This window comes from Bos indicus x Bos taurus, chromosome 18 (genome assembly GCF_003369695.1).
Source record: "Bos indicus x Bos taurus breed Angus x Brahman F1 hybrid chromosome 18, Bos_hybrid_MaternalHap_v2.0, whole genome shotgun sequence".
In the NCBI taxonomy this organism is placed as follows: Eukaryota; Metazoa; Chordata; class Mammalia; order Artiodactyla; family Bovidae; genus Bos; species Bos indicus x Bos taurus.
The window spans coordinates 13103254-13131237 of record NC_040093.1 but is presented as its reverse complement, the minus strand read 5'-3'; the positions used below and the strand labels follow the sequence as shown (position 1 = coordinate 13131237).

At 49.0% G+C, this 27984-nt stretch overlaps 1 protein-coding gene across 1 annotated transcript; it reads left to right on the top strand.

Annotated features, from left to right (window-relative positions):
* Positions 1-27984, top strand: RELB (RELB proto-oncogene, NF-kB subunit). Its single transcript, XM_027515504.1, has 12 exons — positions 1-230; positions 1233-1280; positions 5256-5264; positions 6920-7263; positions 16558-16715; positions 18148-18239; positions 18418-18549; positions 20174-20278; positions 22324-22539; positions 23337-23405; positions 23546-23623; positions 27599-27984. The coding sequence occupies exons 1-12, from the start codon at positions 176-178 to the stop codon at positions 27982-27984; spliced, it is 1692 nt and encodes a 563-aa protein (XP_027371305.1). The 5' UTR covers positions 1-175.

The window sequence follows — 27984 nt, the reverse complement described above, 5'->3', positions numbered from 1 at the left end:
CCCCCCGCAGCCCCGGGCGCCGCGCGTCCAGCCCGGCCTGAGGCCCCAGCCCCTGCGCCGCTCTCCCGACCCGCGATCGTCCGCCAGACCGTGCCACCTGGCCGCTCTGCCCGCCCGCGTGTGTGTGTTTTGGTCTGGGCTGGCCTCCGGGCCGTCAGTCCCTACTGGTTGGGCCATGCCGAGTCGCCGCGTCGCCAGATCGTCCGCTGCGCCGGAGCTCGGGCCCTTGGGTAAGCGGGGCCAGGGATCAGGAGAGGAGTCTGGGGTGGGACTGGAGACGCGGGAGTTCTGGGGGTCCCGGAGTAGTCTGGGAGTTCCTACAGGAGTCCAGGGGTTCTGCGGGGAGAGTGTGAGGGCTTGGGGACACTATATCAAAGGGAAGGAAGGAGGCAGAGGATGGTGACCGGGTCCGGTCCAAGGTAAGAGAGAGGCGTCCCACTATAGAGTGAGAAGGGGGCGGGGCCTGACCCTGAGGCAAAGAAGGGGGCGGGACCCGACGACAGAGGGGAGGGGCGGGGCCTGACTCCGAGAAGGAGGAGCGGAAGCCGTTCCTGAGGGATTGGGCGTGGCCAGACGCAGAGAGGGAGAAAAAGGAGGGGCCTGGCTCCCAGTAGGGGGCGGGGTCTTAGATTAGTGCGATGAGGGGGGCGGGGCCTAACGCAAAGAAGGAAGCAAGCTCTCGCCTACTCAGAGTAAGAGGCGGGGCTTACGGTGATAGGGGGCGGGGACAGACTCGGATAGGGAGAAGGGGCGGGGCCTGACTCTGGCAGAGAGCGAAGGGGGAGGGCCTGTTCTGAAAAAAAGAGGGCGGGGTCTGACTCAGAGAAGAAAGAGGAGGTGGGGCTTGCCTCAGGAGAGAAGTGGCAGGGTCTGAGAGGGAGAAGACTGGCTTGACAACTGGAAAAGTGAAGGGTAGGGTCTGACCCTGAAATAAGGGAGGGGGTTGGGGCTTTTCTAACTGAGGTTCATAAGGGCTCCTTCAGGCCCTTCTCAGCCTTTTTAACGGAGAGAAGGAGCAGGGTCTGAGTGTGACGAAGGGTAGGGTGACTGAGAGAAAGTAGAGAACCTGTCCACGAGTTAAGGAAGTAAGTAAGGCCAGACCAGGCAAGCCAAGAGTGAGGGGCCTGACCCAAAGAGGCGGTGCCAGAAGAGGAACGGGGTGGAGCTTGGAAGATTCCCTGGTTTTCCCGCCGCATCTTCATCACCTCCTGAACATGCTTCCTTCCCTGCAGGGTCCGCTGATCTCTCCTCGCTCTCTCTCGCCGTTTCCAGGACCACGGGTGAGCAGCCCTCCACAGTTGCTGCCCGTCTGCACTCTCAGGACGGGGCAGAGGGAATCCTATGGAGGTGGCATTGTGCACGCCTCTGTCTGGGGGGTTTTGCAGAGGTCCACCTCAGCTTTCCTCAGCCTGTGTCCCTCCCTGCCCGTTGAGATGGGGGTCCCCAGATGCCCCTACCTCCCAGGTGATAAGGAGCTGGGCAAGTATAACCACTTACTCGCTTTCGAAGAGTCCTCTTTAGAGATTAACTATCATAGTGCAGAAGGTAATAATTATATACTGGTGCCACCACCCCTTCACTGTGTGAATGTCTGTCTGCAAGTCATTTCCCCTCTCTGGGCCTCAGTTTTTCTCATCTGTAAAATGGGCATAATATGAATGCCTCCCTTTTAGAGGGACCAAGATGAGTCAATGAGCTGATAACAGCTAAACAGTACCAGTATTAAAACAATGACAATATTAAAGCAATATCTGGCACACATTTAAGGATCACCCAGAGAGTTGAAGCGACTTGGCGGCAGCAGCAGCAGAGAGCTGTTAAAAACAAATCTTTGGGCTCCACCTCCAGAATTTCTGATTCAGTGGGTCCAGGATGAGCTCTGGAAATGTGCATTTCTAGCAAGTTCTCAAGAGATACTCAGAACCACTAGTCTATACTGCCCCTCCATTTGGTGCCATCCAAAATTCATGGGACTTCCCTGGTGGTACAGTGGTTGAGACTCCACACTTCCACTGCAGGGGGCATGGGTTCGATCCTTGGTTGAGCAACTAAGATCCCACGTGTCATTCAGCAAAAAAAAAAAAAGCACCCAATCAATATACAGCGCTGACCAAGGAAATACAGAACCATGGCCAAAGGATGACATCCTTTCTCATAAGTGTGCTGGAATTTGCAGGTCAGGAATTGAATCCGTGGCCCCTGAGGGCTGGGTCTGAACCTCTCTCTGGAGGTAGAATCTTGGGATGGACCCCAGAAGTGCTGGCATGGCTGTGGAGGAGGGCCTGTGGATTCTCTAACAGATCTCTGAGTGGGAGACTCTGAAAGGTGGGAGCTGCACTGGAAACAGGTCCTCCCAAGCACTGCTTCTGGGAAGGAACAAGGCTGAGATTTTTCTGACCCAAGACCTAGATCTTTGGTTTCAATTAAGAGTAATTTTTGCCATAATCCATTCAATAAATATTGAGTGCCTATTCCTTACCTGGCCCTGTGCTAGGCAGTGCTGAGGACTCAGCAGTAACTGAGACAACCCTGGCTGTGCCCTCATAGTGCTCCGTGGAGGCAGCTAGGTACACAATGAATTAACTGTAGGATTGTAAAATGTGATAAAGGCTATAAACAAATCTTGGGATCAGTGACACCTAAATAGCAAGGTGGGGATGGGAGAACTGAGATGGAGGGAAATTTTCCCTCATTTTGATGGACCAGACACATACTGAGCCCTGGGTATAGTGGGGAGGGGCAGACGTGTTTCCTCCTCTCTGGTGCTCACAGTCTACAGCTGATACGAATCACTGTAATATAAGGTCATGCCAAATCCTAACGAGTGTCATGAAAATGATAAAACCAAGGCACCTAACTATGGGTGACTGGAGTGGGGGTTCTGGGGGTTACTTTGGATAAAGGAGTCAGGGAAGACCTATCTAGGAGGAGACATTTGAATGGGGACCTGAAAGTGGAGGAGGCATACAAAGAACTGAAGGAAGGGCATTCTGGCAGAGACTAGCCTGTGCAAAGGCCCCTGAGGCAAGTGGTGAGAAAGACAGCTGCTCAAGTGTGCTTCAGTGCCACCTGAATGGTGGCAAGTTTGTGTAGGAGGTTGGTGGGGGTAGGTTGGTATTTGAGCAGACGCTGAATAAGGAGAAATCCCTAACATTTCCTGACTGAAAGAGGATTTTAGATAATAATAATTAAAAAAAAACAACTAATAACTAAGCTTTATGAAGGGCCTGAAGTGTTCAGACTCTATACTAAGCAATTTCCCAGTGTGCTTCTAAATCCTCATGCTAATGCCTGAGATACATCAGAGCTCGTTTTATAGAGAAGGAGGCTCAAGAGAAGTTAGGCGATTTGCCCAAGGCAACACAGCCAGCAAGTGACAGCTGGGATTCAAACTGACATTTGTGTGACTCCACACCTGATATTCTGATATGATGTCTTCCAACCTCCCCATTTTATAGACAGACAAACTGAGGCCTAGAGAGCAGAAGCAATTTCCCCAAATTCATAAAATAATGTCTCTGACGCCTTACCCAACACTAGCCAGCATTTCTGTATCACCTACTATCATGGCAGTTCTCAGTGCTTCCTGCGTATCAGCTCATTTAATTTTCACAACAGGCCCACAAGAGGGGCATTATTATTATGTCCCATTTTATAGATGAAGAAACCAAGGCACAAGAAGAGGTTAAGGGACTTCCCCTGGAGAAGGAAAAGGCTACCCACTCCAGTATTCTGGCCTAGAGAATTCCATGGACAGTCCATGGGGTCACAAAGAGTTGGACACGACTGAGTGACTTTCACTTCGCTGGTGGTCAGTGGCTAAGACTCTGCACTCCCAATGCAGGGGGTCGGGGTTCCACCCCTGGTCAGGGAACTAGATCCTACATGCCACAACTAAGAGTTCACATGCCTCAACTAAAACATCCCAAATTCTAAACAACAACAACAAAAAGTTAAGTAATGGGCTCAAGGCCACATTAGCACATAGCAAGGAATAGAGCCAGGATTTGAACAGAAGCACTCCAGAGCTTCAGTCAAATTTGCCCGGGCCTCAGTTTCCCCTCGCAGCCTGGGATCTCCTTGAGGGCTCAGACACAGGCTAAGTCATCTTTGGAGCCCCAGGTTATCCAGCACGGACGCCTGAGAAGGTGTTTCCAAGTTGAAGTGACTTGACGTTGGCCCTGCCACTGAGTGACAGTATGTCCCCTCCTCTCTCCCAGACTCAGTGTCCCGATCTACCAAGTAGGGGTGTCTTCCTCACCTTGCTGACTTCACAGATCACATGAGATAAGAAGTGTAGGAAGACTGCTTGCTTTCCAAGGAGCAAAGGTCTGGCTGCCAGGAGCCACTCCCAGAGAGTGGAGGAGGAGGACAGATCTGGCAGCTGAGCAGCTCGGCAATAATCCAGCCGCCAGTCGCCAGCGCAGGCCACCGTGGATGGGGCACCTGGACCCCGCCCACCCTCCCTGGCTGTGTGACCCTCCAGGCTTGCTTGCTCCCTCAGGACTCCTGTTGTTCTACGTCTGTGGAATGGTGGGAGGTTGGTTTCGATCCGCCATGGTCCCTTCCAGGGCTGAGCTTTCCTGAGGAGGTGATAAGGGGCTTCCTCAGCATTGCTGTTATTCCCTCCTTAGGAAGTAGGGGTGAATCCTGGATCCCGGGTGGGCACCACTGGGGGACCAGCATGGGATGCAGAGCAGGTGGTTGCTTGAGGGTGGAGGATCAGCCTCCCTGGAGCTTCAGACACCAGCAAGTGATATCTTGGGGTCTCGGGTGGGCTTTAGGGAGGGGTACACCCTCACATTTTGTTCAGAATCTTTTTTTTTTTTTGCTGAGCTGTAGAACTTGTGAGATCTTAATTCCCCAACCAGGGATCGAACCTGGACCCTTGACAGTGAAAGCACAGAGTTCTAATGACCAAACCTCTAGGGATTTCCCTTGTTTAGAATCTTAGGTGTCCCTTTTTTTTTTCCCCTGGTGATAAAACCCTTGGCTTTTCATCAGATTTTCAACAATGTTTCATAATCCCTGGTCTAAATGTTTTGAGGGGAGGCATTTGAGGGTAGCCTAACCCTAGGAAGCCAGGAGTGAGAGATGGGGGTTGGGGCTTAATATCCCAGGATTTCTCAGGATGGAGGAAGAGGGAAGGGTTCCAGGAGGGGAGGGGGTTGGGGGGGTCTGTCTTAAAACATGAAAGTCTTGACCACTTTCTGGACCTCACCTTTCTTACCTTTCTCTTTCTCTTCCTTCCACAGATGAACTGGGTAAGTATCACAGGGTGGTCTGGGTGGGGAGGCTTAAGAGTCCCAAGTGCTCACAGAGGGGGATCTTGGCTTTCCTTGTTGGCAGAGAGGTCACAGTGTGACTTCTGGGACTGCTGGGGGATTTTAACAGTCATGTGCTCCCAGGGTACTTAGCAGCACTTGTGAAAATTCAGCATATGCCAGCTGCCTTTAATATTAGTTACTATTACTACAACTTTTGTTCATTCCTTGAGTGCATTATATGGAGCACGTGCTGTGGATTCGGCCCCAAACCGAAGCCTTTGCCCTCTTGGAGCTTATACTCTAGTGGCAGAGACCAAAGGAAAAGGAATAAAGAACAAAATGATGTTAGATCAGGCTAAGGCTTCTGAAGGAAATAAACAGGAAGGGGCCTGGGGAAAATATGTTAGATCAGGCCTTTCTGAAGAGGTGAACTGAGATTGGAAGGACGAGAAGGAGCCAGCATGGTTCAAATAGGGGGACCGGGCAGATGGAGGAACCAGTACAACACCCCGAAGAGGGCCGGGCTTGGTAGGTGCAACACAAAAGAGACCAGAATGTGGTGAGAGGGGGCCGTGGGAGGCAAGAGGCCCAGGACAGCCAGGATTCTGTGGCTAAGGCCAGGGGTGTGGGTTTTGTCTTGTTTTCCTGAGATGAATGGAGTCTGGGGGGAGTTTTATATGGGGAAGCTGTTGACTGACTCGTAGGGAGATGGGAGCCACTAGAGGTTTCTGTGCACACGAGGACAGGGTCTGATATCAGATCCCTCTGGCTGTGTGTGGTGGATACACTGGAAGAGGGGAGGTGGGGACCAGGAGCCGTGATCAGATGGAAAAGGATGGAGGGCGGCCCAGGGAGGAGGCAGTGGGGGTGGGAGAAGTGGTGGGATTATACATGTATATTCAAGGGAGAGGCAGGAGAGAGAGTTCCAGGTGGTGCTAAGTGGTAAAGAATCCTGCCAATGCAGGAGATGCAAGAGATGCGGGTTCGATCCCTGGGTCAGGAAGATCCCCTGGAGGAGAAAATGGCAACCCACGCCAATATTCTTGCCTAGGAAATCCCATGGACAGAGGAGCCTGGTGGGCTACGGTCGCAAAGAGTCAGACGTGACTGACGACTTAGCATACACACACACGCGCGCAGGAAAAGTTCACGGATTGGACCTAGTGGATATGGGATCCTGAGCCACTGACAAACATGGCATCCTTCCAGCTTGATCGCTGGATGGTGATGCTCCTTTCTGAGATGAAGCTTCGGCAGAGTGGCTGTTATTGTTGTTATTAAATGGGGCAAGATGGAGGCAGGGGTGCCTGTGACTTGGTCTTACCTTGATCCAGATGAGAGGTGATGGAGGCATGGGTGCAGGAGCCGTTTCGGAGGCGAGTGGACATGAGGGTGCAGGAAAAGGAGAAACCAGGCCGACCCCCAGGGCCTTAAGAACTGGGCATGCTGGGGGTCTATTTGCAAGAAGGAAGGCAGGGGCTTTTTTGTGTATTCAGAGCTGAAGCCCCTACTCTGTGTGTGTGAAACCCACAAGAAATCTGTCTTGAAGAAACGAATGGACGGGAAATGGAGAGGGTGGCAAAAGTCAGGGGATTAAACAAGCCTTTTCTTTTAACAATCAGCGTCACCCCCAGTTTTGGCTTCTCCCGCAGAGATCATCGACGAGTACATCAAGGAGAATGGCTTCGGCTTGGAGGGGGCGCAGCCCGGCCCCGAGGGGCTGCCACGCCTGGTATCTCGTGGGGCGGCCTCCCTGAGCACCGTCACCCTGGGCCCCGCGGCGCCTCCGCCCCCTGCCACGCCGCCGCCCTGGGGCTGCACCCTGGGCCGGCTGGTGCCCCCGGCCGCAGGCGCCGGGCCGCGGCCACACCTGGTCATCACCGAGCAGCCCAAGCAGCGCGGCATGCGCTTCCGCTATGAGTGCGAGGGCCGCTCGGCCGGCAGCATCCTCGGAGAGAGCAGCACGGAAGCCAGCAAGACGCTGCCCGCCATCGAGGTAGGCAGAGGGGGATGGGCACCGGGAGTGGGGGGAGGCGGGGGAGTGGGGTGGGGACTGCGATTCTCTTGCCCCCAGGAGTCACATGCGCGAATTTCTTTATTTGTGCATTTTTATGATGATGATGATTGTTTTTTAAATTTCATCTATTTATTTATTTTTGGCTGCCCTGTGTCTTCCTTGCTGTGGGCTTTCCCTAGTTGCCGAGCGTGGGGGCTACTCTCTAGCTGGGGTGCGGGCTTCTCATTGCGGTGGCCTCTCTTGTTGTGGAGCAGGGGTTCTAGGCCCTCAGACTCAGTTGCTCCACAGCATGTGGGATCTTTCCGGACCAGAGATTGAACTCCTGTCCCCTGCACTGGCAGGCAGATTCTTATCCACTGCGCCAAGGAAGAAGTCCCTATGGTGGTTATTGTTGTTGTTGCTACTGCTGGGGTGGATGATACCACTGTTGTGTGTGTGTGTGTGTGTGTTAGTCATGCTCAGTCATGTCCAACTCTGCAATGCCATGGACTGTAGCCCGCCAGGCTCCTCTGTCCATGGAATTCTCCAGGCAAGAATACTGGAGTGGGTTGCCATTTCCTTCTCCAGATACCACTGTTACTTGGCATTCAATTTAAAGAGTTTTCAAAGAAAGACCTTCTTCCTGGCAATATGACAGCATTGATCAAAATCATTGCTGTAAAGGCAGTGTAGCCTCTTGGTTCACGGTAAGAATCAGAGTGCTTGAGTTCGAATCCTGCTTGCACCATCTGCCAGCTGTGCTGCCTCGGGCAGGTTGCTCAGTCCCTCTGTGCCTTCTCTACAAAACGTGGTAACAGGGACTTCTCTGGTGGTCCAGGGGTTAGGGCTTTGTGCTTTCCTACCTGAGGGCCCAAGGCTCAATCCCTCGTTGGGGAACTAGGATTCTGCAAACTGTGTGGCATGGCAAAAAAAAAAAGTAAAGTAAAATCCCCAAACTTCTGGAAGCAGGATGGCCCATCAAAGGCAATTTGACAGCCGTTGCCAAGTTGCCCTCCTCGGGGATTGCACCCATGACTGTCTCTCCCAGTGATGTCTGAGAGGCCTGGTGCCTCATGCCTCTCCAATACGGAGCCTTCTTGTATTTCTGGATCTTTGCCCAAGTGTCTGTGGACCCTGAATTGTGTCCTCACCATCCCACTAGGGCTGAATCCAGGCCCAGCTGCTCCCTGACCTCCAGCTTCCTCCCTGGTGACCAGTTCTCAGTCCCCTCCAGATTTCCCTCCCCGTTTCACTAAGGCAGCCAGAGAGGTGCTGGTAAATTACACATCTGCTCCTCTCCCCTGCTTAGAATCCTCCTTTGTCTCCAGAGTGCCCTCAGGAGGAGGCCCAAGATCCTTTAAGACCTTTGCTTATTTCTTTTTTTTAAAAAAGATTTATTTATTTATTTAACTGTGCTGGGTCTTAGTTGCAGCATGTGGGATCTTCCATCTTAGTTGTGGTATGTCGGATCTAGTTCCTTGACCAGGGATGGAACCCAGGCCTCCTGCATTGGGAGCGTGGAATCTTAGTCACTGGACCACCAGGGAAGTCCCTCTAAGACCTTTCCTGGTCCAGCTTCTGCTGCCCACTCGCACCCAGCCCCCTCACTCCCCACCATCCGGCCATCAGGCCTTTGCTACTGCTGTTCCTCCTGCCTGAAGTGCTTTCCACATGCAGCCTTAAGTTCAGTTCAGTTCAGTCCAGTCGCTCAGTCATGTCCGACTCTTTGCGACCCCAGGGACTGCAACATGCCAGGCCTCCCTGTCCATCACTAACTCATGGAGTTTACTCAAACTCATGTCCATTGAGTTGGTGATGCCATCCAACCATCTCATCTTCTGTCATCCCCTTCTCCTCCAACCTTCAATCTTTCCAAGCATCAGGGTCTTTTCCAATGAGTCAGTTCTTCACGTTAGGTGGCCAAAGTATTGGAGTTTCAGCTTCAGCATCAGTCGTTCCAATGAATATTCAGGATTGATTTCCTTTAGGGTGGACTGGTTGGATCTCCTTGCTGTCCAAGGGACTCTCAAGAGTCTTCTCCAACACCACAGTTCAAAAGCATTCTTTAGAGTCCAATTCTCACATCCATACATGACTACTAGAAAACCCATAGCTTTGACTAGACGGACCTTTGTTGGGAAAGTAACGTCTCCGCTTTTTAATATGCTGTCTAGGTTGGTCATAACTTTCCTTCCAAGGAGCAGGTGTCTTTTAATTTCATGGCTACAGTCCCCATCTGCAGTGATTTAGGAGTCCAAAAAAAGAGTCTCTCACTGTTTCCACTGTTTCCCCATCTATTTGCCATGAAGTGATGGGACCAGGTACCATGATCTTAGTTTTCTGAATGTTGAGTTTTAAGGCAACTTTTCCACTCTCATCTTTCACTTTGATCAAGAGACTCTTTAGTTCTTCACTTTCTGCCATAAGGGTGGTGTCATCTGCATATCTGAGGTTATTGATATTTCTCCCAGCAATCTTAATTCCAGCTTGTGTTTCATCTAGTCCAGCAGTTCTCATGCTGTACTCTGCATATAAATTAAGTAAGCAGGGTGACAATATACAGCCTTGACATACTCCTTTCCTGATTTGGAACCAGTCTGTTGTTCCATGTCCAGTTCTAACTGTTGCTTCTTGACCTGCATACAGATTTCTCAGGAGGCAGGTCAGGTGGTCTGGTATTCCCATCTCTTTCAGAATTTCCCACGGTTTGTTGTGACTCACACAGTCAAAGGCTTTGGCATAGTCAGTCACCCCCATTTACCTGTGCGGCCTCAGCCCACCTCAGGGATGCCTGTTCTGATCCCTGTGCTGGTGCCAGCTTCCTCCTGTGAGATGTTTCCGTCTCTTCTCCCTCAATGCCTCTCTCTTTATTTAATTGGAGGATAATTGCTTTATAATGTTATGTTGGTTTTTGCTGTACAACAGTGTGAATCAGTCATAATTATATATATATATATATATATATATCCCCTCCCTCTTGAGCCTCCCTCTCACCCCACCCTTGCCTCTCTCTTTATATAGACATTTATAGAGGGCAATTTGAAAGTGAGTTGGAGGTATGGTACTTCACTCAAAATGTTTCTGCCTGTATCTCTCAAAAGCCATGACTTGTTCTTTGCAAGGTAGGACCTGTATAATGACAACACTCTTATCACATACTAGAAATGTAATATTCGTGCAACAATATCTTCTAAGGTTAAGTCCATAGTCTACTGATCCCACTGACCCCAGATATCGTTTATAGTTTTTCCCTTTGGTCCACTTGTTTAATATCCAGTCTAGTCCAGTCCTGCCTTTAGTCGTCAGGTCTAAATGTTTGTGTACCCTCTCAATTCATACATTCAAACCCTGACTCCAAAAGTTGGAGTAGGAAATGGCAACCCACTCCAGTATTGTTGCCTGGGAAAATGCCATGGACAGAGGAGCCTGGCGGGCTGCAGTCCGTGGGGTCCCAAAGAGTCACACATGACTGAGCACACGAAACTCTCAGGTGATGGTGGTAGGAGGCGAGGCCTTTGAGATCAGTGCCCTTACAGATGAGGTCCCAGAGAACGCCCTCAGCCTTCCCCCATCTGAGGACACGGTGACAGAGCCTGCGCCCAAAAGAGGCCCTCACCAGAACCCAGCCAAGGTGCTGGCACCTTGATCTTGGACTTCCAGCCTCCAGAATCCTCAAGAAACAAAGACAGCCATCTTCGGTGTGACTGGGTTTGTTTCTCAGGCTGCCTTTGCATTTCGGGACGGGGATGTTTATGGAGGACAGAAAAGGTGTCATTTTTTGTTGTTGTTTATTTGGCTACGTGACAGCTTAGTTGTGGCCCGAGGAATCTTCGATCTTCACTGCGGTGTGCAGGCTCTTTAGTTGCCTCATGAGGGATTTTTTAAGTTATGGCACGTGGATTTTTAGTTGCAGCACGTGGGATCTAGTTCCCTGACCAGGGGTCGAACCTGGGCCCCCTGCATTGGGAAGTGCGGAATCTTAGCCACTGGACCACCAGGGAAGGTGTTTTGTAGTATGTCCCACATTCTGGATGTATTGGCTGTTTCCAGGTTAAATCAGGTTATTAATTTTGGCGGGAATACCCCAGTGGTGAGGCCGTGGTCCTCTTAGAGTCTGACATCCTGGCACGTGGGGTGGCAGTTTGTCCTAATATCTGACGCTGAATCAGATCTCATGGCTAAGGTGGTTTATTACTCAGCTCTGGTTACCCTCAAAATCCCACAGACTGGGTGCCTTGAACCACAGGAATTTATTTTCTCATGATTCTGGAGGCTGGAAGGCCAAAACTGAGCTATTAGCAGGGTTGGTTTCCTCTGAGGCCTCTCTCCTAGGCTTGTAGATGGCCGCCTTCTCTCTTTCCTCACTTGATCTCTCCTTTTTGTCCACACTGGTGTCTCTTTGTGTATCCAAATTACCTCTTCTTGTTCAGTCACTCAGTTGTGTCTGACTGTTTGCGACCCCATGGACTGCAGCATGCCAGGCTTCCTTGTCCTTTACCGTCTTCTGGAGTTTGCTCAAACTCATGTCCATTGAGTCAGTGATGTCATCCAACCATCTCATCTTCTGTCGTCCCCTTCTCCTCCTGCCTTCAATCTTTCCCAGCATCAGGGTCTTTTCCAATGAGTCAGTTCTTTGCATCAGGTGGCCAAAGTATTGGAGTTTCAGCTTCAGCATCAGTCCTTCCAATGAATATTCAGGGTTGATTACCTCTTCTTAGAGAATGGCAACCCACTCCAGTATTCTTGCCTAGAGAATTCCATGAACAGAGGAGCCCTGCAGAGGCGGGCTACAGTCCACAGGGTTGCAAAGAGTCAGAGACAACTGAGCAACTTTCACTTCAGAACAGAAGGCCAAGAGGCAGGTTGGATTAGTCCTCACCCTAAGTGAAAGTGAAAGTGTCAGTCACTCAGTTGTGTCTTTGCGACTCTGTGGACTGTAGCCCGTCGGGCTCCTCTGTCTGTGGGATTTTCCAGGCAAGAATACTGGAGTGGGCTAGCCATTCCCTCCTCCAGGGGATCTTCCCAACCCAGGGATCCAACTTAGGTCTCCTGAATTGCAGGCAGATTCTTTATCGTCTGAGAAATCAGGGTAGTCCCCCCCCTAAGGGCTGATTAATTTACTCACCTCTCTAAAGGCTTGCCTGGAAAATCCCATGGGCAGAGGAGCCTGGTAGGCTGCAGTCCATGGGGTCTCTAAGAGTTGGACACGACTTCACTTTCACTTTCACTTTTCCCTTTCATGCATTGGAGAAGGAAATGGCAACCCACTCCAGTGTTCTTGCCTGGAGAATCCCAGAGACAGGGGAGCCTGGTGGGCTACCGTCTATGGGGTTGCACAGAGTCGGACACAACTGAAGTGACTTAGCAGTAGCAAAGGCTATAAGGCTTCGCAGGTGGTGCTAGTGGTAAAGAATCCACCTGCCAGTGCAGGAGATGCAAGAGACTTGGGTTCAATCCCTGGGTCAGGAAGATCCCCTGGAGGAGAAAGTGGCAACCCACTCCAATAGTCTTGCTGGGGGGAAATCCCATGAATGGAGGAGCCTGGCGCGCTACAGTCCATGGGGTCACAAAACAGTCAGACACGACTAAGCACAGCACTTACAGGGTCTGTGTCCCTGGGGCTAGGGCTTCAACATACGAATTTTGGAAGTGTGCAGTTTAGCCCATAACTGGTAGTGACTCACTTCCTTGATGGTCCAGTGGTTAAGACTGCATGCTTCCACTGCAGGGGCACCAGTTCAATCGCTGGTCAAAGAACTAAGAGCCCACAAGCTGCATAGCGAGGGAAGAAAAAGCTACCAAAGTGATGAATAATTCTCAGTCTAAATGAAATTCGGTCCTCTCTCAATTAACATAGCCATTGCAGTTTTTGACACTTCAGTGTATTTGGAAGTTATGGGAAAAAATGTGTGCGTGTGCGCTCAGTCGCTCAGTCGTGTCCAACTCTTTGCGACCCCATGGACTGCCGCCCACCAGTCTCCTCTGTCCATGGAATTTTCCGGCAAGAATACTGGAGCGGGTTGCATTTCCTATTCCAGGAGTTTACCTGACCCAGGGATCTCCTGCATTGTGGCACCTGGGAAAAAAATGCTATATATGTAAAACGGAAGGAGGTTCTGGCTTCTGACTTTTTCAAACAGGCTTGTCATCAATGTGAATGCTGGCAGGATATTCAGAAGTCTTATAGGATTTGTGTGGGTCTGTCCTGGTATCACAGGCTGGGTAGCATCTCTGGCCCTGTGTACTGCCTGCTGTGTCTCAATCACCAAAATTGTCACCAGTATCAAAACACCCCCCCTAGAGGGCAGTACTCGTCCACTGAGACACACCTGTTCATTGTAGTTTATAGGCACCAGCTTTACCTGTTCACTTTCCCTGGTGGCTCAGCTGGTAAAGAATCCGCCTGCAATGCAGGAGAGCTGCGTTCGATCCCTGGGTTGGGAAGATCCCCTGGAGAAGGGAAAGGCTACCCACTCCAGTATTCTGGCCTGGAGAATTCCATGGACTGTATAGTCCATGGGGTCCCAAAGAGCTGGACACGACTGAGCAACTTTCAACTTTCACTTTTCACTTTACATGTTCAGATCACACTTTTTAGAGGTTCTGTGATACCAGCAGAGCCCTGCGAGTGACCCAGGAAAACCAAGTGGGTCTGGGCCCTGCCTCACAGGGCTGGTACCTGTCTGCTGCTCCATGTAGCTGCTGAGTAGAATTCCAGCCCCAGTTGTCATAACTTCCTTTTTAAAAAGGAGAACCTGGAAATCTGGAATAACATGATGTCTCACACCTTTTAAATGTAGGCTCCAAATTTTCCCCAACTTCTTTTTTTTTTGGCTGTGCTACACAGTGGTCAGGACCTAAGTTCCCTGACCAGGGATCAAACCTGTGCCCTCTGCAGTGAAAGCGCAGTCTTAACCACTGAATATCAGGGAAGTCCCTTCCCCAACTTTAAAAAAAAATTTTCATTTTATTGAATTATAGTTGATTTACAATATCGTGTTAATTTCTGCTGTATATCAGTGATTTAGTTATATATACATATGTATATATTTATACATATATTCTTTTCTATTGAATATAGTTCCCTGTGTTATCCAGTAGGACCCTGTTGTTTATCCATCCTACATATAATAGTTGGCATCTTCTAATCCCACACTCTCAGTCCTTCCCTCCCCTACCCCGCCCCAACTTTTTATTTTGAAAAAAAAAATCTTTTAAATCTTTTTTCTAGGTTTCTTGTTTGTTTCTTTCTTTGAAGTATAACTGATATACAAAAACTATACACTTATTGTACACATTTTGATGAATTTAGAATGAAAACAATTGCAATCTCCAGAAAAAGTAAAAAAATAGTACAACAACCACCTGTGCACACTTCACCTGTATTCACCAGTAGACCTCAATTTGCTATATCTGACCCTCTTTCCATGCACACAAACATACGTACACATGCATAGTGCTCACACACACACAGATATGCACGTTGCTTCTTTTGCAGACCCATTTACAGATGAGTTGTAAATATCATGTTATTTCACCTGTAGATACTTCAGGGGGCATCTTCTAAAAATAAGCTCCTGCATGGCTGCGACACTGATTACTATCCCCCTAGAAAAGAGTCAGTAATATTGCATAATATCATCTAATATCCAGTCCATGCTGGAATTTACAAATTGTTCCCCCCCATATTTTTTTTAAGATCTGTTGCTTGATTGACTTTTGGCCATGCTGGGTCTTTGTTCTGCACGGGCTTTCTCTATTTGTGCTGAGTGGGGGCTTCTCTTCGTTGTGGTGCTCTGGCTTCTCCATTTGGCAGCTTCTTTTCTGGTGGAGCACTGGTTCTAGGCTTGAGGGCTTCAGCAGCTGTGATGCACCAGCTCAGTAGCTGCAGCTCACTGGCTCTAGAGCACTGGCTCAGTAGTTGTGGTGCTTAGCTGCTTCGGGCTTAGTTGCTCCAGGCATGTAGGATCTTCCTGGACCAGGGATAGAACCCATGATCCCTGCATGGGCGGGTGGATTCTTAACCACAGGGAAGTCCCTCAAAATGTGTTTTATAATGATTTCTCCCTCCTCAGTCTAGGGTCCTATGTTGCATTTGGTTGTCTCTGGAGTCTCTCGCCTCTATTTTTTTGGAAATTGAGTTGTATTTGATCAAATATTAAGTGTGTAGCTCTAAGAATTTTGACATATGTATATGTTATTTAACTACCAGCAGATCAAAATACATTTTTTGTTCTTTTTGTTCAAATATGACACCTATCTTTTTTTTTTCTTTTTTGCTGCTCTGGGTTTTAGTTGTGGTGTGTGGGATTTAGTTCCCCAACCAGGGATCAAACCCAAGCCCCTGTATTAGGAGCACAGAGTCTTAGTCACTGGCCCACCAGGGAAGTCCTCACTCATCTTTTTATTGTCTTTCATGACATAGATATGTCTGAATGGATGACCTGCAGTTAGGGCTTGTTTGACATTTCCTCATGATTAGATTCTGGGGTTGCACAGAGCCTTCTTTATGGTCCAACTCTCACATCCATACATGACTACTGGAAACATAGCTTTGACTAGATGGACCTTTGTCAGCAAAGTGATGTCTTTGCTTTTTAATACACTGTCTAGGTGCATCATAGCTTTCCTCCCAAAGAGCAAGCATCTTTTAATTTCGAGGCTACAGTCACCATCCACAGTGATTTTGGAGTCTAAGACAATAAAAATCTGTCACTGTTTCCAACTTTTTCCCCTTCTATTTGCCATGAAGTGATAGAACTGGGTGCCATGATCTTCGTTTTTGGAATGTTGAGTTTTAAACCAGTTTTTTCACTCTCCTCTTTCACCCTCATTAAGAGGCTCTTTAGTTCCTCTTCACTTTCTGACATGAGAGTGGTACCATCTGTGTGTCTGAGGTTGTTGATATTTCTCCTGGCAATCTTGATTCCAGCTCCTGATTCATCCCAACAGAGGATGCCTGTGCTCTGTTGGCCCCTTACTGGTGATGCTGACCTTGATCGCCTGGTTAAGGTGGTGTCTACCAGGTCTGCCCACTATTAATTAGCTATCTGTGGACCACACTTGGAGACCTTGTGTGCATCCATTTTTTTTAAGACGAGTGGCCAAAGACAGTGCATCTGTGGGTCAGCTCTCATGTTATGAGGTCCCCGGGTTGGAAGCTTTGGGTTTAGGATCTAAAAGAGGTCTTCAACCAACACACTTCCATCGTTGAGGGGGAGAGAAGGTACCAGAGGAGGCTTGGATGGGTGCAGGTGTCTGCGATGGGACCTCAAGAGCACCGTCTTCCTGCAGCTCCGGGACTGTGGAGGGCTGCGGGAGGTGGAGGTGACCGCCTGCCTGGTGTGGAAGGACTGGCCTCACCGAGTTCATCCCCACAGCCTCGTGGGGAAAGACTGCACGGACGGCGTCTGCAGGGTGCGGCTCCGGCCTCATGTCAGCCCTCGGCACAGGTACCTGACCCCTGACCCCTTATGCTTGGTCATGGAGATTTTGAGGGGCTGAGGATCACCCCAGAAAACCTTAGGGCTGGGGCAGCTTATCCAGACTCTCCCCACTGCATTGCCTAGATGGGGAAACCAAGGTCTGGGAACAGTGGAGGGTCTCATTTAGGCCTGGAATCCTGCTGCATGCACATTCACATGCATTATATTTATCCCCACTTTGTAGAGGAGAAAACCGAGGCTCAGAGAAGTAAAGGGGCCCAGATAGCCAGTGGCAGAGCTGGGATTTGACTCCAGACCTGACTTAACTGCAGGGCCCATTCTTTCTTTCACTTTATAATTTATATGTTTTCAATTTAAAAAAGTAAAAGGTTCAGAAAGGGTGTGCAGTGAAAAGTGAATTTCCTTCCATCTTTGGTCCCCTAGTCACCAGTGCCCCTTCTTGGAGGCAACTAAAGAGCTGCTATGCCTATATGTATATATAGGCGTATATATATGACAATGTATATATATATACATTGACATATATACAATGACAACAATATATATGACAAATATATATAGATATTTGTCATTCCCTTATGAATGGTAGAGACAGTTGCACCTTGTTTTTATGTTTTAATACATCAGAGAGATAATTCCTATTTAGAACTGTCCTATCCTTTTTACTGGCTGCATAGTATTCCAATGCATGGATGTTAACAATTAATCGAATGTGTTCTTATTAATGGACACTCATTCCAATCTCTTGTTGCTCTGTTACTATTATTCATGAACGGTTTCAAATATACCCTTCTCTAGGATAGATTCCTAGAAATGAAATTGTTGGCCCCACATCTGTGCATTTATACTTTTAGCGATTTATAAACTTAATGAACATGTAAATTCTGTGAGAGCAGAGATTTTATCTCTTTTGTTCCCTGATGTATCCCTCTGTTCCCTGTGCCTAGCACAGTTCCTGGCACACAGTAGGTGCTCAGGAAATCTTGGTGGAATGAATGAAAACTGCCATGTTGTTTTCCAGTACGTGATCACTTGGGTGATTTACAGTCCCTCCAGCAATGAGTGAGAGTGCCTGATGCTCTACAACATCACCTACAGAGGGTATTATCCAGCGTTTTGATCTCTGCTGTTTTGGAGAGTTTTTTTTTTTAATTGATATCACATTTGAGTTTAATTGGCAGTTTTCTTCTTATAAATGAGGTTAACTGATACTTTCATGTGATAAAGATAAGGTGTGCTCCCAAGTTCTCTCAGGAATCCTCCATACCCCTAAGGGTTTGAGCCCCAGTCCCCTCCCAGTGCTGGGAACCCTGGGCCTGAGGCGGCTTCGGCCTCTGAGGGTGTGAGCCCCACAGCAGCATCTGCCAGAGCCGTCTTGTGGGTCAGGGTGACACCTGCCCTCTCAGGAGTGCCTCCCATCACCCCTTCCCCCACTCAGCTTTAACAACCTGGGCATCCAGTGTGTGAGGAAGAAGGAGATCGAGGCTGCCATCGAGCGGAAGATTCAGCTGGGCATTGACCCCTACAACGGTGAGTCCCTGTGCCTAGCTCAGCGTCCCATCCTCCCAAACTCCTCACCCCTCTGCCACCCCGTCCCCTCGCCTTTTCCAGTATCCACCATTGCCCCAGCCCCATCCCTTCCTTGTCCCCCATCCCCTTACTAGGGTCTCCACCACCCACAGTCAGCCTTCCCATATCTCCCCCACAGCTGGGTCCCTGAAGAACCATCAGGAGGTGGACATGAATGTTGTGAGGATTTGCTTCCAGGCCTCATACAGGGATCAGCAAGGACAGATGCGCCGGATGGACCCTGTGCTCTCTGAGCCCGTCTACGACAAGAGTGAGTCAAGGGTGATGTTCTGTTAGGATTGTCTTTGGCCGCAAGTACTGGAAAGCCCCACACACAATGGGTGAACAAACAGGGAATTTTTTTTTTTTTTGCTCAGTTATTAACTATGTTCCTGTTGATTAAGCTGCTCAGCTACATCGGGGTGCTGGTTCAGTAGCTCTGTGATTCTCGTGGGCGTTCCCTCATGGTCATAAGCTGGCTGCCACAGCTCCAGACATCATGTCTATATTCAAGATGGTATGTGGTGTCACCCTGTAGAGGTCAGCGTTTACTAAGTAGCCTATGGAAACGGGGCCTTCTGGTGTTGTAGAAAGCACAATCAGTACAACTATATGACACAGTCCTTGGGAAGAGGCAGCATAAATAATAATCTCTCTCTTTTACAGAAAATAATACATTTCTAAGAATCACCCTGATAGGCATCTGCTTATGTCTCATTGGCCAGAACTTGGCTCCATGACCACCTTTAGTTGCAAAGTAGTCTGAGAAAGCATGTATTTAGATTTTTCATCCTCTATTGAGGAGTACAGGCGTAGAAGAGAAGATTAGGAATGGCTGTTAGATTTTAGCCCACTTACAGTGACTGCCACAAGCATCAAAATGGGCAGGGAATATTAATTCAATCCAGGCTTTTATGGATGCAAAAGATAGAATCCCAATTCACATAAGGAAAAAAAAAAAAATGTTTGTTCCATTAACTAAAAATATCCAGAGGTAATACAATGCTTCAGGTTTGGGTGTATCCAGGCTCTCAGAGATGTCATTAGGGATTTATTTCTTTGCATCTCTCCATGCTTCCTTCATGTTAGAGTCACTCTTAGCAGGGCCCTCCCAGGCAGGGGCAAAATAACTATACAAAGCTCTAGTCTTATGTCCTACCAGCCTGGAACTTTTCTCCTGCTCCTAAAGAGAGATTCTTTTACCCAATTTCTTTCTTTCTTTTTTTTTTTTTTCTGCATGCAGGCTTTCTCTAATTGCGGTGAGTGGGGGCTACTCTTTATTGAGGTGCGTGGGCTCTAGGCACTTGGGCTTCAGTAGGTGTGGCAGTGGGCTTAGTAGTAGCGGCTCAAAGGCTCTAGAGCTCAGGCTTAGTTGCTCCGTGGCATGTGGAATCTTCCCATACTAGGAATCGAACCTGTGTCCGCTGCATCAGCAGGCAGATTCTTATCCCCTGTACCACCAGGGAAGTCCTCTTACCCAATATTTTTGCTCAAAGTCCCAGGGCTGTCTCTCATTGGCCTAGTTTTACTCACATTCTGCTCTCTGACCAATCAGCTGTGGCCAGGAGGAGGTGATGCTTTGATTGGCCAGGTCTAGGGCACGTGGTCTTCACTTAGCTACCAGTGGGCTTTCACCTATCCAATCCCCAAGACAGAGATGGGAGCTCACTAGACCTCAGTGCGGAGGACTCGTGGATGTTCATTAACCCCTCCACCCTGGGCATCTTCTTTTTTTCCACCTGCAGCACAGGTTCCAAAAATATCAGATACCCTGGCTTGTCCATTTCCCACCTCTCCACATCCTGAGTGGGCACCCATGGGGTTCCTGGTAAGGATTTGATGACTAAATTATTTTTTTTTCTTTCCTTTGTGTGTCTTCCTCTCCTCTTTCCCAGAGTCTACAAACACGTCGGAGCTACGAATTTGCCGAATCAACAAGGAGAGTGGGCCGTGCACGGGTGGCGAGGAACTCTACCTACTGTGCGACAAGGTGCAGAAAGGTGAGGGGTCTGGGGCAGTGAGCGGGCAGAGTGGGGTCTGCCAGCTTGCAGAGACTGAGACGGTGAGGAGTAGCTGGTTAACCAGGGGAGCCTAGCAGAAGGGTCCAGTGCTCTGGTTTCAGATATTGCCCATTGATTCACTCACTCACTGACTCACCCACCCACACACTCTGTTCACTCATTCATGAACAGAGGAGGCCTGTTTATACTAGCCAGCATTGAGTGCTGGGCAGACCTTGGCATCAGGAACTTTGGGGAACTACTCTGGTATTAAAATCGTGGAGTTGTATAAATAAATGCTTTATGAGAGTTGGGTCAGGGCTCCAGATGGAGAAAATGGAGGAGGTTTCCACTTGAGTCACATCCATTCAAATGCAAAACCCCTTTCTCAAACTGGGTTTTAAAAAATTTTATTATGTATTCATTTTTGGCTGCGCTGGGTCCTTGTCGCGTTGCGTGGGCTCTCTCTAGTTGTGGCGAGCAGGGGCTACTCTTCCTGATGATGCGCAGGCTTCTCATTGCGGCGGCTTCTCTCGTTGCGGAGGTGCGCAGGCGCTACTCTTCCTTGTGATGCGCAGGCTTCTCACTGCAGCGGCTTCTCTTGTTGCGGAGGTGCGCACATGCTTCAGCAGTTGGAGCGCGTGGGCTCAGTAGTTGCGCCATGCAGGCTCTAGGGCATGGGCTCAGCAGTTGTGGCGCACGGACTTGGTTGCTCCGCAGCATGTGGGGGTCTTCCCAGACCAGGGATCGAACTCATGTCCCCCTGCATTGGCAGGTGGATTCTTATCCATTGGTTGGCTCCTCTATGCTGGCCTCTGTGCTAGGCAGTGCTGGGACATAGCAGTGACCGAGACACGTCCAGACTCTGCCCTCACAGGGCTCTCAGTTCAATGAGAGGTAGGGAAAGAAATATAAATTATAAATGTGCGTAATGCTGATAGGGAAGAAAACACAGTACTGAGACTGAACAACAGGAAGACCAGACATGGTCTAGGCATCTGGGAAGGCTTCCTGGAGGAGGTGGTATTTGAACTGAGATCTGAGGAAGGCCAAGGAGATTCTTAGGAGCCTGGGAATTGGGGTTAGGGCAGAAAAACTAATACTGCCTCGAGTGAATGATTCAAGGTAGATTTGAGTTCTATTCCATCATTGACTCACTGGCTGATTTTGGCCAGGTGACTTCAATACCCTGAGCTGGTTTCCTCAGCCCCTAAAATGAGCTGGTATTAGGATGAGATGGGATCCCAAATACCTAAGAGGTACATCACAAAGAGGTAGCATTTACTGAGGATTTTCTGAGTTCCTGGAGCTAATATTTTACATAATGCTTATAAAAGCCATCATACTTAACAAGGATTGATCACCTATTAAGTCCTCTTCTAAGCCCTTTTATTGGACTGACTCATTTAATCCTTCTAAAAACTCCTATGAGGTGAGTGCTATGACTTTCTCCCTTTAGGGTGATGACACTGGGCCCAGAAATACCAGTAACTTCCTTGAGTCCTAGGAGCTAGTGCTGAAGAGCTCTTGCTTGCCTGGATTCCCATCTTGGCTGCACCACTTGTTGACCATGTGACCTTGGACAAGTGGCTTAATCTCCTGGTGCCTTTGCTTTCTCCTCAGTATCATGGGCTCCCTAAAACTGTTGTATGTCTTAGAGGTAATCTGTGTGTGTCCAACACATATAAAGCCTCGATATATATACTCATATATGGGCTTCCCAGGTAGCGCTAGTGCTAAAGAACCCATCTGCTAATACAGGTGACACAGGAGATGCGGGTTCGATCCCTGGGTTGGAAAGATCCCCTGGAGGAGGCAATGGCAACCCACTCCAGTATTCTTGCCTGGAGAATCCCATGGACAGAGGAGCCTGGTGTGCTACCATCCATAGGAATCAGACACAACTGAAGTGACTTAGCATGCATGCACATATAATTAGTTTTATTCTTGGAAATACTTGTGTTGATTTTGGGGGAGGCTGAGTAAGTTGGGTCTCTGGTGGACCAAGTGTCTTGGCTCAGCTGATGCCCCCACTTTCCTGCCAGAGGATATATCGGTGGTGTTCAGCAGAGCCTCCTGGGAAGGCCGGGCTGACTTCTCCCAGGCCGATGTGCACCGCCAGATCGCCATTGTGTTCAAGACACCACCCTACGAGGACCTGGAGATCGTTGAACCTGTGACAGTGAACGTCTTTCTGCAGCGGCTTACTGATGGGGTCTGCAGTGAGCCTCTGCCCTTCACCTACCTGCCTCGGGACCATGGTAACCACAACAACCCAGGGTGACCCACTGCCCCAGAGACCAGGTCCTTGGCCTTGCTTGGGGTGCCCCAAAGGGGAAAGGGGAAGACGCAGAAGTAGAATGCAGGCTCCGAGTTGCACAGACTGGGGTTCAAATCCCTGTCTGCTTACTGGTTTGTGTGACCTTGGCTTTTCCTAGTCTCAGACTCCTCCTGTGCAAAATGGAAATAGTAACAGTACCCATCTCGTGACATTTTGGGATTATTTAATAATTTCTCCTCTCAGCACAGCTGCTTATGCCTGGCCCTCTGCTGGGAATGTAGTGGTACCAGAGATAGCCCCAGCCCTGTGCTATGAGGCCCATCGTTCTATAAGGGTGGGCGGATGGGGCGGGGAACAGATCTATTCCCATACAGTGACAGCCAGAGTGGGCAGGGCTGGGATGGAATTGCTTATAGAATTTGTCTTGCAGAGTAGGGCAACTGACCCAGGCTTAGAGTTCAGGGAGGGTTTCCTGGAAGAGGGGGCAGCTGACCTGAGGACAGGAGGGTGACTAAGCAGTTTTCCAGGGAAGTGATAAGAGTTGAAGAAGAGTGTTTTAAGTAGCTGGAACAGCAAGTGCAAAGGCCCTGGGGCAGAATTATGCCTGGGATGTTCCAGTGGGGTTAGAAGTAATTTGGGTTTTATTCTAAGATATGGACATCTATATACATTGGTTGGGAAAAAGCCAGAACAGCTCAACAACTTCCCAAATGGTTTCTATAGTTAATTCTTATTTTTCACGTGTTATTTTGTATGCCTCTGGTATCTCCTGAACAGACAGCTATGGCGTGGACAAGAAGCGGAAACGGGGGCTGCCTGACGTCCTTGGGGAGTTGAATAGCTCTGGTGTGTCCTCTCTGCCCCTTTTGATGTCCCTCTCCAGGTCCCTGGGAGGGGTTGACTGACCCCATCACCCTGCCCACCCCCCCAGGTTGGGGAGGAGGGGCTGGTGGGATCCAGGGGTCCTCATCTTTGCCTTTCTTCAGATCCCCATGGCATTGAGAGCAAACGACGGAGGAAAAAACCAGTCTTCCTGGATCAATTCCTGCCCAGCCATGGCTCAGGTGGGTGTTGGTTCAGTGCAAGTGCCTGCCCTTGAGGTGGGCTAAGTGGGGGTGGGGTTGGGGGGGTTGCAGCCACACTTTTCTAGCCTCTTCAGGCCCCCCAAGAGCTCCTACATGGCCAGTGCCTCACCACTTAACCAGCAACATAAAGTAGAAAGAACAGTGGTTCTGGACACAGTCCAGAGACTCTGATCTCCACTTGGCCATTTACATGCTGTGTGACCTTTATCAAGTTGCTCTACCTCTCAGAGCTTCAGGGCGCCTCTGAAAAGTATCACCACATACATACCTCATTGGCCTTTTAAATGTTACTGTATTTATTTTTACAGACACTCTCAGCATAACTGCTTTGTGTGTGTTCACTTAATCTGTGCAGTCCCTCTGGGGGGTGGGGGTGGGTGCTGTCATCTCCTCCCATGCCCCAGTCCCATTTTACTGGTGAAAAACTTGAGGCCCAGAGAGGTGACATCTCTTGCCCAAGGTCACACAGCCAGTCCGTGGTGGAGCGGGGAGTTACACCTGGGCAAAAGTTAATTTACTTGTTAATGTATTTAAAATTGTAATCATTTAATTAGGCTGCAATAGGTCTTAGTTGCAGCATGTGGAATCGTCGATCTTCTCTGTGGCACGTGGGGTCTTGAGTTGCGGCATGCGAACTCTCAGTTGCGGCATGTGGGATCTATTTCCCTGACCAGGGATCAAACCCAGGGCCTCTGCATTGGGAGCATGGAGTCTTAGCCACTGGACCACCACCCGTGGGCACAGGTTTAGACTAATGATGATACATGTGACACCAGTAGTAGGGAGTAGAGGATGGATAAATTGGAGGTGGTGTCAGAGCTGCTGCTGCTGCTGCTAAGTCACTTCAGTCGTGTCCGACTCTGTGTGACCCCATAGACGGCAGCCCACCAGGCTCCCCCATCCCTGGGATTCTCCAGGCAAGAACACTGGAGTGCGTTGCCACTCCCTTCTCCAATGCATGAAAGTGAAAAGTGAAAGGGAAGTTGCTCAGTCGTGTCCAACCCTTAGTGACCCCCAGAGCTAGGCTGCTATCCAAAGCCTCCCCACTCGCTGGCCGCTAGCTCTAAGAACGCTGTCCCCAGCACCCCAGCTACCCCAGGAGCCCAGCTCCCAGCCAGAGTCTGCTGGAGTTGTCAATCTCAGCCAATCTCACCTGAAGGTTTCAAGTGTCATCTGTTGTCTACCAACACCTCTGCCCCTAGAAATCCCCAGTCCTAGTCCATTTCATCAACCTTCGACCCTGAATCCCTGAAGTCTCTCATCATTAGCCACTTAGTAATTCTTTCACCTGCTCCATCACCCCAATTTCCCAGTATCCAAAGTTCTCCTCTCTTATTCCTTTGGCAAAGCTGCCCTGGCACTAGAGTGGAATGGTTAAGAACCTAGCCTCTGCAATCAGACTGGGTTTGAATTCAAGGCCACAATTAAGCCACTGTGTGATCTTTAAAAAAAAAAATATTTATTTAGGGCTGCATCAGGTCTTAGTTGCAGCATGTGGGATCTTTCTGTGGGTCATGTGGGCTGTTTGTTGAAGTACAAGGTCTTCTCTCTAGCTGTGGTGTGGGGGGGTCTAGAAACGTATTTGTGGTGCATGGGCTTAGTTGCCCCGAGGCATGTGAGATCTTAGTTCCTGAACCAGGAATCAAACCTGCGTCCCCTGAACTGGAAGGTGGATTCTTAACCACTGCACTGGGAAGTCCCTGTGCAACCTCTTTGGGCCTCAGTTTACTTAACTTGCAGATGGAGATCTTCCTTCTTGGGGTTCCTTCCAGAATTTAGTGAGGTCACAATGCACAGTTATTTAGTATAGGCTTTGGTGCCCAGGAGATGTTAGGAACTTGCCGGAAACCAGGAATGCCACCTGCATTTGTTATGATCATGTTTAACTGCATTCACAGCAAAATCCCAAATAACAGGAACTTCAGTAGGATAGGACATTATTTCTCCTCTCACACAAACACAGTCCAGGGGTGGGTGGTCCACAGATGCTTTGGTGGCTGCATGATCATCAGAGACCCAAGCTCCTGCTATTTTCAGCTCATAGTTTCCACCTCATGGTGCAGAATGGCTGTTGCAGCTCCATCCATCATGCCCACATTTCAGCCAGCAGCACTTGGTCACATGTCCACATCAAGCTACCAGGGAAACTGGGAAATAGAGTTCCAGCAGCACTGTGACTCCTTCTAAAATAAGTGTAGTCAGTCTTTGCTGGTGAGGTTTGTCTTGTCTCAAAAAGACTTCCACAATGACACTTAGCATTTTACCTTACAATTTTGGGACTTGATATTTCTCCTTGGGTCTCCCATGGTGTGATTTCACCTTTTGTGTTGTCTTTATACGTTGGGGGGCTTTGGAGCATCCTTTTCTTCCTCATTCTTGAGGAAAACTCACTAGCATTATAGGACCACGGTTTCAACCCTGGTTCCACAACTCACCTGTGAACTGCAAGTTATTTTGCCTGTTTGCTTATTAAATAAGAATGATTCTTAGTTTATTGAGGAACTTCCAAAGTGTTTTCCCCACCAATTTACCCTCCCACCAACAATGTATGAGGGTTCTCTTTTCTCTGTATCCTCACCAGCATTTGTTATTTATGTCTTTTTGATGACAGACATTCTGACAGGTGTGAGGTGAAACTTCATTGTGGTTTTTATTTGCATTTCTCTGATGATTAACCATGTTGAGCATCTTTTCACGTGACTGTTGGCCAACTGCGTGTCTTCCTTAGAAAAATGTCTATTCAGTTCTGCTCATTTTTTTAGTTGGGGTATTTATTTAATATCATATGAGCTGTTTTTATTTTGGACATTAACCCTGTATTGGTCATATCATTTGCAAATACCATATGACCCAGCAATTCCACTCCTGAGTGTATATCCAAAACAAACAAATAAAACGAAAACACTAATTTGAAAAGAGACATGTACCCCAATGTTTATAGTGCCACTGTTTACAATAGCCAAGAAATGGAAGTAACCTAAGTGTCCTTCAATAAATGAATGGATAAAGAAGATGTGGTGTATATATACACAATGGATTACTGCTGCTGCTTAGTCGCTTCAGTCGTGTCTATCTGTATACGACCCTATGGACTGCAGCCTGCCAGGCTCCTCTGTCCATGGGATTCTCTAGGCAAGATTACTGGAGTAGGTTGCCATGCCCTCCTCACAAAATATTACTACTCAGTCATAAAAAAAACCCTGTAATTTGCAACAACATGGATGGACTTGGAGAGTATTATGCTTAGTGACAGAGAAAAACAAATGCTGTATGATAACGTATACGTGGAGTCATAAACAGAAGTGAATATAACAAAAAAGAAATACTGACAGATATAGAGAACAAACTAGCGGTTATCAGTGGGAAAGGGAGGGGGAGGGGAAATATAGGGATGGGGATTAAAAGGTACAAATTACCATGTATAAATAAATCAGCAACAAGGACAGGGAATACAGCACAGGGAATATAGCTAATATTTTATAACAACTATAAGCAGAGTATGGGCTTCCCTGGTGGCCTGGATGGTAAAGAATCTACCTGCAATGCAAGAGACCTGGGTTCAGTCCCTGGGTTGGGAAGATCCCCTGGAGAAGGGAATGGCAACTCACTGTAGTATTCTTGCCTGGAGAATCCCATGGACAGAGGAACCTGGTGGGCTACAGTCCATGGGGTCTTCAAGAGTCAGACACGACTGAACGATTGAGCACACACACATAAGTGGAGTATAACCTTAAAAAATTGTGAATCACTATGTTGTACACCTGATCAACTATACCTCAAAAAAAATTATTGTAAATAAAAAAAAGAGGATGGTGATAGTCCCTACTCAGAGTTCTCCCTGGCGTTATAGGAGGCCACATGATAAAGTATTTAGCCACAGACCCGGCATTTGAGCTGGCGGGAGGTCGACCCTAAAAGCCCACCATGCTTCCTTCTTTCTTCTCATCCCTGCAGGACCGTACCTCCCGCCGTCAGTGCTGCTACCCGACACAGACTTCTACCCGGGCACCGTATCCCTCCCCAGCCTGGAACCCCCCGGCGGGCCGGACCTCCTGGACGACAGCTTTCCCTACGACCCCGCTGCCCCCACGCTCTTGACCATGCTGGACATGTTGCCCCCAGCGCCACCACTCACCAGCGCTGTCGCGGGCAACGGCGGTGCAGGGGCTGCGGTCGGGGAGCCTCCCGGCCCCGAGCCGCTCACGCTGGACTCGTACCAGGCCCCGGGCCCCGGGGACGGAGGCACTGCCAGCCTCGTGGGCAGCAACATGTTCCCCAACCAGTACCGTGAGGCCGGCTTTGGGGGTGGCCTCCTGTCCCCGGGCCCTGAGGCCACGTAG

What these genes read in the sequence shown, in the direction of transcription:
- RELB (XM_027515504.1), top strand. Translation starts at nt 176, where the DNA reads ATGCCGAGTCGCCGCGTCGCCAGATCGTCCGCTGCGCCGGAGCTCGGG. An exon ending in GCCGGAGCTCGGGCCCTTGG is followed by an intron (nt 231 to 1,232) that starts GTAAGCGGGGCC and finishes CCTTCCCTGCAG; the next exon opens with GGTCCGCTGATCTCTCCTCG. An exon ending in TGGGGAGTTGAATAGCTCTG is followed by an intron (nt 23,406 to 23,545) that starts GTGTGTCCTCTC and finishes GCCTTTCTTCAG; the next exon opens with ATCCCCATGGCATTGAGAGC.